Genomic DNA, 12,394 nt, shown 5'->3' with positions numbered 1-12,394 from the left:
ACAAAGTGCCCCCACTCTCATTTATCCACAAACGCTGAGGCCCGGCCAAGCTAGCTAAGGTCTTAAGATCTGCGGTCCAAGGGAAGATGTGCTGTACTGACTCTTCTCAAAGCAAACTGCCTGCACAGAAAACACTAATACTGCTATCACGAATGCAATGAAAGCGCCGGTATAACTTTACATAACATCAGCACAGACGTGTTTTGATGTTGGAAACAACCTCGCAGTTAAATCAGTTAATAATCTGTTTAAGATGTGATCATCACACAATCATCCACACATCAGGGGGGCTGGGTGATTTGAGTGAAAGCCAGAATAGCCACTCAAAGGACCTTATGAAAGAAGTACCTGCAGTGCTCAGAAAACTAGATGAAGTCCACCTGCAGAGAGAGCATGGGAAAAATCAGAAGCGACTCCTGCGCCGCTGCAGCGGTGCAAGCCAGAAAACTGCCCCCTTTTCCTTCCTCCATGATACTTGGAGAATATAGGCAGATTTTTTAATATCTGGCACAGCGCAACACAAACCACAAAAATGCCGTGGGAAAGATTTCCCTCTTCTTTGTGGCCTAATTTTAAATTTATTTTGCTGATTTAGTCTGTGTGAATTTTCCTGTAGGCACTTATTTTATTTTTTTTTGAGAAGCGCTAAATGAATAACGTTCATCACTAGTTAGCTGTTATCAGTTGTAATAGAAGAAAAGAATGACGACGTGCTTGTAAACGTATGAATTAAAGGGAAACAAAGTGGGCTCATTTTTGTGAAATGATCTCAATATACATCTGACAGTAGTAAAAAAGGAACAGATGATGATTATAAAATCTGCCATTTCTCATCAGAGATGATAAGAGCATCCCGAAGCCTGCTGCAATATTTTTATCCTCACTTAGGATTGCCTTCGGCAGTCACAGAGAGTTACTCTTGTCCAAGAGTGGAAGGATGGAACTGGGCCTTACCCTGTGGAGCCTGTGAAGACACTTTTGTGTTTAACTGTGATTTACAAAGTCTTGTGTCATGTACAACCTATGGCATTTATAAATCTCATATTTAAACTATAGAAAGTCTGCACTGGGTCTTCACAATGCTGCTATTAAGTAATTATTTTCTGAGTGACTTTATCAGAATTTCATTTCACGCTTCTTTACAACATTACTGTAGTTCATTTAGGTTTGTAGGTATTTGTTTTTGCACAGCTCTCTTAAGGTCACCTCTTTGTTTTCAGCCATTCTGCTATAGATTGCTGCTGTGCTTAGGATCAGTGTTCTGTTGCACCACCCAATTAAAGCTATGCTTTAGCTGTCAGATAAATTAGCTTACATTTGACTGTACAAAACCTTGGCATATATAGGAGTTTAAGGTTGAATCAATGAGTGCAAGCTGCACAGATCCTGGGGCTGCAAAACCAGCACAAACCACTACTTTTCCTCCATTGTGCTTGACAGTTGATATATATAAGGTGTTTCAGCTGATATAGTGTGTTTTAGCCAAGTGTACTGCTGTGCATTATGCCCAAATATCTCCACTTTTGTCTCATCTGTGCAAATGACATTGTTTCAGAAGTCTTGTAGTTCAGATGCAACTTTGCAAACCTATGTTCTGCTGCCATGTTCTTTTCAGAAAGAAGGTGCTTTCTTCTAACAACAAGCCATATTTGTTTATTCTTTTTCTAATTGTACTTTCATGAACGTTAACATTTAGCATGCTAACTAAGACCTGTAGAGTCTGAAATGTAGCGCTTGGGTTTTTTGCAGTTTATTTGAGCTTTGCAAGGTTGAATTGGGTTGAATTTGCTTGGACGTCTACTCCTGGGAAGAATGCCCCTGACCAACAAACTGACAAAAACTTTTTAAGGTGTTTTGCAGGTGCTCAAACTGGCTGATGATCAGTTAATCAAGTGCATGTGATCAGCAGCACCTGGCAGCTTCTTAACCTCTGACTCTGTGGAAGTACTAAGGTTGTACCTAGCTTTTTACAGGACTTGGTATGGCTTATATGCCAGTTTCAGGGATGTCAAATTTGAACGTGAATCTTTTTAAGTAAAAATTATTTTCAGGCAGGCGCAAGCAAAAAGCAAAATGCTTAACCGTGACAGCTACAACAATCAAAAAATTTGTTAATAAAATATTTCTCCTTTCACCTTTTTTCAAAAGCGAGTAGGTAACATTAAAGAAACAGTGAACAGAGTTTGTAAGGGTTGAGTGTCTGCTTCATCAAGCAGCACGCCTTCGACTGTGCTTTTCTAACAGGCCCCATTTCTCAAACCAGCTCCGTTTTCTCTTCCGAGAGCCATCTCCTGAAGACACAAAGCTCCACACAGCTCACCAGAGTGTGCCACATGTTCACTGGAGCACCAAGCCTCCGCCTGTCCCTCATGAAATATTCATCACGCAGTGCCGACGGAAAAGCTGTGTAGTCAGAGATTCCAGTTTCGGTGTCCTGTTTCTGCACAGCCACAGTGACACAGCAGCTCAACGAGGTAAGGTGGGTTATGGGCTTCAGGTGGCTTACGACAGGGGTTCATTTTAAGCAGCTCTCATGTGAGCTGTGAAATTAGAGTCCTTTTTTTTTTTTACTGATATGAGTGACAAATGAACCTGAGCCCTTGACAACTACAGAGAGGGGATTCATTGGGTCCGTAATGCTGTGAGGGGCTCTTTGCTCGCTTGATTAGGGTCCTCTTACATCCTTAAAAGAAGTCTAGCAAAGTCACCTAATGATTTGTTTTCTAATGCTTTACCCTACTGTATGTCTCTGCATGGTTACTATTTACTAACAAGGAAATTAAACTTAATCATCAGATCAAAGGTAGAGATTTTCTTGGCTGATCCCAGTTTCCAGTTGTTTTCTATGTGTGACCCGCTGATGCTGACTGCAATTTTTTTGTTTGTTTGTTTTTACCAGAAATAATTGACTTCATTGACAACAACATTTCCTCCAAACTGCAGTAAGTTACAGAATCGTCTCTCATAGAAACAACTGAAAATAAAGGTACAAATAATTAAGTGAAAATGTGCTGCTGTACACCCAACCCTTTATCTGTCATATTTTACTGCGCCAAACAAAAGCATGTGCAATGGATTTATAAAACAAAACGAATCAACAACATCACCCCCCCTCTTGTTTTCCCTCGATAATTTTCCTCGTAGCTCCATTGATCCTTTGCTCATACCGAGGCTCCCAGTTTGCTGCTGGCTCTGAGCTCTGGTAATGTTTCCCTTTTCCTGTTAGCTTCTTTAAAATGTTCAACAGACTCAAGGTGATTTAAGTGTCTGAGAAGGTTTGTTGTTAGCAGTGTTTCTGTAATGGTCCCCCTCCCGTTCATATTGCCGAACTTTAAGTCTTCACTCACAGCGAAGAACTTCCATGCTAATGGCATGTTAGCGTACGGCTGCAACTGTGTGTATTTGCCTATGCTACTGTGCTCGTGTTCCACATGTATGAAACATAATCATAATCAGACATACATGTGGCCGATCGACCGCTCACCAGTCCGCGTAACGAACACTGAAAATCAGCCAACTTTTGGATCTTAATAAATTATAATCACTACCAAAGAAGAGTTTTCCCCAAGCTTTAAGTCATCTTTGGTTAATTAATCAGTTAAACATAAGCGCTGATCTTTAAACTGTACACAGACAGGGATTCAGCCTATAGCATTTAGCTACTCAAGCCAAGATCGCTGATTTTCTTCAAGTGGGTTACAAAACCTGATTAATTATATGAAGCGTTTGGCTGTAAGACCACTGAAGGGGTTTCTACGACAGAGTATTAGGGCCACATTATTGATCCTTTTGAGAAAGTCTAAATTTTGAGATTAAAGTCAAAAATGTATTTCAAGAAAGAAGTCAAAATGTGGAGCTTATCGCTGTTGTTTCAAGACAGACTGCGACGTTTGCTACACCCGCTACAAAATGCATTGTTAAGATGATGTTAGTGAAACAAATGATCAGCCGTCTTGTGATACAACAAACATCCTCGTGTGACCAAATGCAACTTTCTGCACCATCTATTCAACGTCCTTATACTTATCACCACAATATGTTTACGTTCTATAAGAGAAATAATTTCCTATCTTGTTACTTAAACTGATTCAGAAGTACGATTTCAGTAACTCAGAGGTTAGAGGAAGCTTGGCAGTTTGTCTTGAAACAACTGTAATCTCCACATTTCGACTTTTTTCTCAAAACAATCAACAATATATATTTTTCTTAATGTGGCCCTAACACTCCTTCGTTGGTTTCTGATATGCTAGGATGCTACATATTTCACATGCTGTTGTTGACAGAGGTTAAGATTAACTTGACTAAAAATTCTTCATCTACCCAGCCATCTGTCAGCACTTGTATTTATGGAGGTTTCATGTTTACATGGAGCCTCCCCTGCTGATCTCGTTGCAATGCGAGTTTATACACTTGGCTTTATTTTAAATGAAAAAAGGGAAACAAAACAAAGCAAAAACATCCTGTTTCTGCACATCTTCAAGTCACGAACAGTTTAACATGACATGCCTAACTTCTCTGTATGATGGCAGTTGATATTAATTATGTCAGTGCATTATAATAGCTTTGATTGTTCTTGCTACAAAAGCTAAAACTGCTGAATGAATATTTCATGATTCATCATTCCCTCATAGCTCTTCTTTCTTGCATAAACAGTCACACTGATAGAAGACTGCAGCACTCCAAACTAATGTTGCCTCCTGCCTTTTCCACCTCCGCTAAAGCTGCATTCATTCAAAGTCCTGCCATCCCTGGAATCTATTTGTAGATGGATTCTTCTGCCCGTGGCCTGAAAATTACCTGCCGGCTGTCGCGCTGGGAGGAGGAAGAGGAGGAGGTGCTCTTGTGGACTGGCGTCGAGATCTTGTTCACCGGCGTAGAGCTCCTCTCCTCAGAGCTCATGGTGCGGCTGTGGGGGCCTCGCTGTTGATAGTGTTGGTGGTGAGACATTGTGGGCACCGTGCGGCTCTGTGGACCTCCCTCTGCACTAGGCCCCGCAGATCTGGGGCATCCTCTGACACTTCCTCGTGATCACTGCTTGCTGTTCATCTGAAACACAAGAGTGAGGAAGTTACACTAGCACATGCACTTCAGCTTCCTCATTGCACCACACCTCGGTTGCTTATAGCAGGCAGTAAATCACACGGCCTGTGACTAAAATTAGCATCTTGGCTTCTCTGAGGCTTTCGAAAAATATCCTCCATCATTTTCAGTATGTAAATTTCACTCAGTGATATTCAGTTGAGACACCCGGAGCTCTTCTTTGAAGCATGAGATTCTTCTCATTACAAGTGCATTACTGAATAAGCCTTTCATTATGTTGGCTATGAGACCAGCGCCACTCAGGATTACTCCTTTATTATTCACTGTATCATCTGAAAGCCAAACTCAACTTATATATGAGGACTGCAACTAATGACATTCCTACTTCATGTTAATTAATGAGATAATCAATTGTCACAAATCCAAAGATATATAAACTGACTGTTTCAATTTTAACTAGGGACTGGCCACAATAATGGTCTAATATATAAATAGTCAGCGCTAACTGATGTTGGCATAGCAGCAAATGTGATGTCATTTACTGATGTCACTCGCCAATACAGTTACATTTATAACTTGCTGGACAAAGACATCAATTACTCTGGTTTTCCCTCTGTACACCTCCACAGTGGATTTCAGGGGCTCAAAATGAAGCAATTCAGAATTCTTTTAAATATGGGATTAAAATCCTCTGCAGTCAATGACTGCCTGAAATCCATAACCCACAGATATCACCAAATGCTGTGTTTACTCCCTTGACATGCTTTGTCAGGACCTTTGCTTCAGCCACTGGTCATTATTTTTTGGTTCATTATACTGAATCTGAGAAGAGATTCATTCAGCCCTTTCAATCAGCAGTCACATCATGAATAAACACTGGTGGCACGGTTCTACTGGAAGCCATACATGCCTGTGCAATAATATTACCTCCACCATAACAGATCATGTGGAATGCTTTCTCTCCTCTTTCCATCATTCTAGTACAACTTGAGTTGGATGTTGTTAAGTTATTTGTAATAACCATGGAAATAATTCTGTTATCATGCACTTTAGTTTCTGTGCTCTTTCAGACCTGTCGGTGTTGCTGAGCTCGTCAGTTCATTCATTCTTTTTGCAAATGCACCTGATTGTTGATTTGGCCACTCCTAAAGTTTTTGCTGTCTCTCTGATTAGTATATTTAGTTTGCTTCTGGATATGATGACATCCCTCATGTCCACTGATACCCCTTCGGACCTTATATTTGAAACTACAATGAAAAGTTACAAGTCAGTTTATTTATACAGAACTTCTAACATTTAAACACAACAGACATTGACCAAAATTCTGTCATGGTCTGTGCGCAGGCAGGCAGGAAAAGGACCCAAGAGCTGGACTCATGGAGGCAAAAATAAACTCAAAAAGAACCTCAGCTTTATTGTTGGTAAAATACAAAACTGAAAAGACACGTGAACGGAACACACAGGCAGGAATGGCAGGACAACGAGGACTGAAGGACACACACTATAAATACACAAGCAGGACGGGAGAATGAGGAACAGCTGGAACCAATTGGGCAAAATAAGACCAGGTGAGCAAAACAGAATACACCAACACGAGACAGACCTTCAAAGTAAAACAGGAAATCCACAGACTTAACTCAGAGGCACTGGACAAAACTTATATTAAACACAAGAAATCACAAATTACAATAACAATACACAAAACACTGGGTCACTGACGCAGAACCGTGACAAATTCAACACTTTTAATCAACTTCAGATATGTCTGCTTTATTTGTCATCAAATAACAAAACTGACTGATGAGCATTTTTGTCTCCTCATCTGGAAACAAACTGTCCAATTATTTATTAACCACCAAAAATGTGGAATTGTGTTTAGAAATGGCTGGAATTCCTAAACAGTTAATGACAAAAATTTTGTAAAACTCCCTAAATGAAAGCTGAACGTCTGGACTTAAGCAAACAACAGCTGTTGTTTTAAAATCTGCTGTGCTGGTGTACAGAGCCGAAACTAGAACAATTGTATATTTGCCCAATAAATTATGGACCTAAATGTATTTATCTGTTTATTTATCTTTTTGTCACATTGCTATCGGATGGGCTAAATCAGGGGTGTCAAACTCAAATACACAGTGGGCCAAAATTCAAAACTGGAACAAAGTCGCGGGCTAACGTTAATATTTATTGAAATATATTTATTCCTCCAGATATAAGAATGAATCTTTTCTTATGGACTCAAACACGTCTTGCTGAAAAACTGAATATGGAACAAGCAAAGCTTAATACTAAACAATATATATATTAGCTGTATAATACCAGTAGGCCAGCTCTGATAGTAATTTGGTATGGCTTCGCGGGCCAAATGTAAGTAGGCTGCGGGCCAAATTTGACAGAGTTTGACACCTATGGGCTAAATGTTCAAAAAGGTCATTTATTTTTGTATTTTTGTAACGAGTATTTTTTTTTGTTACTATGGAGACCAAACAGGAACTAAAACAGTATGAAAAAAAGAAAATATTGGTATGTTGGTCAGAATTTCACAACTGGTGGATCGTTATTCTAACCTATAGGGACAAACTATATATTTGTACTTCCTTAGACTGAACTCTGTTTAAATTTAGGAATTGTGGCAACTACCACTTTTAACTGTCAACTACAACCACTGCCTCCCCTCCACAAGACTGAGATCATCCCATAAGACTGTGACATAAATCCTTAAACATCTAATTACAAATATCATAATGATTGAATTTAGAAGAGGACATCAAATCAATACAGGAAAACATCTGCTCTATCTGCATTGTTACAAACCAGTTAAAACTGTATAAACCCTCATAAACACACAAACAAGCAAGAGAACACTGTCCAGTGAGGTAACCTTTAAAACATCAGACAGTGAAGGCGGAGAAAGATTTATATTGGATTCAAAATGTCTGGTTAACCTTATGTTCAGGTAGCAGCAGGGTGTACTCATTTTCATCATTAGTCATGGCACTGTGTTGCGCCACGCTGACACCCATAATACTGCCTGCAGTGCTGCTCTGTAATTGTCTGAGCTCTCTGGAGGTCCCACTGTTAAAACATACATCGATCGCAAGACAGTAGAAAACAAACACTGTTCAGCTGAGAAACTGAGACACTTGACACCGACGATGTTATTGGACTTTTACAAGGGCAAATATCTCTTTTTATCAAGCGCCTCAGTGTTGACGATGTGGCTTTTGGACCTCGAGAGTAGAGCAGGGCGATATGACCAAAAATATTTATCACGATATACATTTGAAAATTTGCGATAACGATATAACTGACGATATAATTGAGACGAGACAAAATACTTTACAACTCCTCAACTTTATTAGTGCAAAAAACCATCAATGTATTTTCACTGAAACAAGCAGCTGTTTTTATGTGCATTAAAGTTATATAAAAACGTAACAGTGCAAACTCCTCGCTGACAGTTTAACCAAAAGGCATTTCCAGTGGAAACTGGCCGACATATCCTCAGCATAACCATGTATAACATCCACAACACTTAAAAAGAGCTTATACACACACAATACGGTAACATTATGTTGAAGCACAGCACGTATCACTCCGCGAGGCTCCGCCTACGATAGCCGTAACGCTCCCACAATCCATCAAGCGGTGCGGCTTCGTAGCTCAGCAAAGTCGTACTGAAACATCTGACAGATTTTCGAGCGCCGTGCACATAAAATCGTTTCGAGGTCAGTAAACACAACCAGAGTTCATACATAAGGCACACGGGATTATAAGGGGCTCTGTCGACTTTCAGAAAAATCAAAGGATTGATTTTAAGTGCGCCGTATTTTCCAAACAACACGGTAATAACGACGGCCCGCTAGCATGCTCTACCAAAAATAGTGCTTTGTTGTGTATCTGACGGACGAAAGCTAAACCAGTTCCACACCAGTGAAGCTGCAGCATTTTTACAAACCAGTTCAGGTTCATGGTTTCATTCAACGATCCACTTTCGCTCTTCTCATTCTGCGTCGCCGCCATGCTTTTTCCGCCATGTGCATATGTAAACATGGGCACTGCGCATGCGCGTTTTACCCATATTCTATCGCCATGTTTCATTTTCCTATCGTTGCCCAACATTGCACCGGTATTACTGTGAACGGTACGATATAGCCCAGCCCTACTCGAGAGGTTGCCAAATTTACGCAAAGCAAACAGCGGTAATGTGGCCTGTTTATTTATTATCTAATTTAGCTAGATCAACCTATTAAATGCTGAAGACCTTATTAAATAATCAAAATAGACAGATGATGCTCATATCTAGTAAATCAGGCGAGACTAAAACATTTATATTGTAGGATAATCTTAAACACACAGCATTAGAGTGAAACCTTAAAAAATTGATTATTAAAATCTACAAAACTAAAATATCTCTCATTAATAATGAAATGAAAACCAAATAAACAAAACTGGTTATACAAAAAAAACTTTACCAATAACAAAGACTCCTCTGAAAACTGTGTGTAAATGCAGGGTTATCAATTCCTGCCACAGCCAGTGACACAGTGTCACGGCACAGTCAGCATGGTGCTCATAGATACTGTATTCAACTCTGGAGCAACCTGTGGTTTTTAACTGCCGGATGTTTCTGCTAGGCTCTCCCTTGAGCCAAGGAAATGCAGACTCTAAAGAGGAGCTCTGCACGATCACAAGCAAGCATGCAGCATACTCACACACTGTAATCTATAATTCAGATCCTTTAACAACGTCATCATCCTGCACTCTCTTAAGCCAGCCAAGGCTCTAAGCTACAGTACACGGCACTAAATCCATCCAGATAGCGTATTCCACTTACATCTATTTAACAGATCTAATCCCCTTGACCTAATTAGAAAGCAAAAGTGATGAGCACATTGAGTGTAAGTTTAACAGTTTTATATTGTTGCTAGTCTGCGAGCATGCAGGCTCTAGTTTGTTAGCATTTGCAGTAACAATTGCTGACCTTGAAGCAAAAGTCAAGTGAAAGCATGCAACCGAGCTTTCATTTCATTTGTTTCACTTCAGCAGAAGATATAGTTTCAACACTGACTACATGAATTCAATGTTCTGTTTATTAAAGCCAAACAAAAACAAACAAAAGAAGAGTCGGCATTTACGTACTGAATCGGATCATTCTTGGTAAGCCCGTTGCTCAGAGACACAACAAGCAGGTTTGGGGCTTTAACCGAAGCTTTCAGTTCACAAGAAAATGCAGGTGCCAGCATCATAAATGTCTGTTTGACTTAGACGGACGGCAGCGTTGCGCCACACAAAGCCAGTCATCGTGCTGGGGAACGTCCGATGAGTCATGAGCTTATTGTTCTAAATCCAGTCACTGTGATTATGGTGCAGCTCTAAGCAGACAGGACGAACACCTCTGAAGCACCTGGTCAAGATCTCTGCAAAGTCAAACCAAACACTATAGCATCTTTATAAATGTGCAGTTCTGTTTGGTGTATTTATGTAGATAAACTACAAAGATGCTCCAAGAAGAAGCCAATGTAATCTTATATAAACTCCTTCCTATTTATTGGTTTCATCTTCCTTGTTTTCATTTATTGTTTTTACGGCCCTGATGGCTTATATTCTGTGTAATGATGGATGATGGATGAGCATCTGCTTCCGCTGTGCTTCAGCGTTTCCCATTTAAAGCAATAAAACTGAATAGAAGTGAGCTGAGTGAGACCGCAATAAAAACTATACTGTTCTATGTACTTCACTCAAACACTGCACACTATATGCCAAAGGGAAAAGGCTCCTTGTTTTTTTTTTTTTTTTTTATAATTACAAAAGAATATGTGCACTCAATTTCCTCCTTAACCTCCCCTTGTGATAGTATGGTTTGAAAGTCTGAAAGTCAGATAATGGACTGTGGTTTCTAAGATTTCCGATCCTAGGAGACAAAGAGGATCCTTCAGTTGTCTTTCAGACATGTAAAGGAACAAAAGAGGCAGTTGTAAGCAGCTGGGAGGGTCTTTCTGTCGACATTTTCTGAATGCCTCAAGTTGAGAAACGTCACCGAACCTTAAAAAATGGAAGGACATTTTGCCGCTGAATGATCCTGTGAAACATCAGAGCGATAGTTCTTCTACCGATGACATGAAGATGTGCTATGAACAGATCCGTAATTTTTATTTACTTCTAGTTTATGTTTATAGACAAATGTATGGCACATGAACCATGCTACAGACCACAGCATTTATACCCAAGGTGGTGTGTAATGTCCATCCGTAGTTTGACCTTTAAAACCTATAGAAAAATCATTATCAGCTACAATCTACAATAATAAATACACACATTAAAGATAAAGACACAAAAACTCTTAATATGATAAGTAAGATGGTTACTAATAATGGAGAATACATATTAAAAACCTTAAACAGTTGTTTATTTATTGCAGGTTTAGCCTTTGGTTAAACCAACAGTTGATTAGGAAAATGGGTAGAGTAGTGCCTTAAAGCAACTGCATGATACTGTTTGTTATGAATACAGATATATGTATGCACCAGTGCCAATATATATTGTTTTATTTAAGTAAACCTGCACTGCATGGTAGCTGGGCAACAGTAATTAAAGATGCATTTTTGTACCTTGTCGTCTGTTCCTCTGTGCTGATGTATTACACACTTATTACACACTTATCTAGAAAAAAAGAGAAGAAACCCCCAAAACTTGCCTTTTCCCATCTCTCTTGTTTACTCCAAAATGCACTCTATGCTCAGTCACATAAAACTTTTCTCCATCTCATTTCATGCTCCAGGAAGGAAACTGAGTTTCAGGAGAGGGGATTTCACAGTCAAAGGCAATGATGAAAACTTTGAAACAAATTCTATGCGGAAAAAATAATTTAACCTAAGATCAGCGCCATCAACAGGTGCTCATTACCCTCTGGGGACACTTACGACAAGCTGAACAAACAAGCTAAATTAATTATTTGGCATAAAGCAAGCAAGGGTTTAATTTGCCAATACAGGCTACAATACCAGTGTATTTATAACATATATACAACTTACAGAGTGGTCATTACCCTTGCTGACAATGCTGTAAATATTGAGGTGTCAGTTTTGGGTTCAGGACACTCTTACAGCCGGGGATCAAATCAACGATCTTTGACTGTTGGAGGACCTGCTTTACTGCCTGAGCCACACCAATCCCAAGACTTCTGGTACTTGGTTTTCACAGACAGTCTCCATGTCCAAGTACTAAACGGATCAGGCAAGATCGGGGGATTTCACGGTGGCATGACTATCAGCAGATAGGCTGCAGGATTTGTAGTCACTGCTCGGGCAGTTGACAGATACGGCAGCTCAGTAAAGATGTAAAAACCAAGTATCTT

The 12,394-nt window shown here is 39.7% G+C and overlaps 1 protein-coding gene across 4 annotated transcripts in view; it reads right to left on the bottom strand.

The window, feature by feature from the left end:
• The window catches only part of osbpl6 (oxysterol binding protein-like 6), a 49,672-nt gene that overhangs the window by 34,433 nt on the left and 2,845 nt on the right, over positions 1-12,394 (bottom strand). For all 4 annotated transcript variants that reach the window (XM_080903260.1, XM_080903262.1, XM_080903261.1 and 1 more), the window contains exon 2: positions 4,798-5,046. In XM_080903260.1, the coding sequence (XP_080759386.1) occupies positions 4,798-4,947 (150 nt within the window). In that variant the 5' untranslated portion in view covers positions 4,948-5,046. The remainder of the gene's footprint in view (positions 1-4,797; positions 5,047-12,394) is intronic.

The sequence above is a fragment of the Rhamphochromis sp. 'chilingali' genome (assembly GCF_963969265.1).
Source record: "Rhamphochromis sp. 'chilingali' genome assembly, chromosome: 14".
Classification (NCBI taxonomy): Eukaryota; Metazoa; Chordata; class Actinopteri; order Cichliformes; family Cichlidae; genus Rhamphochromis; species Rhamphochromis sp. 'chilingali'.
The sequence above is the reverse complement of the archived record's forward strand: the minus strand, read 5'-3'. Positions and strand labels throughout refer to the sequence as shown.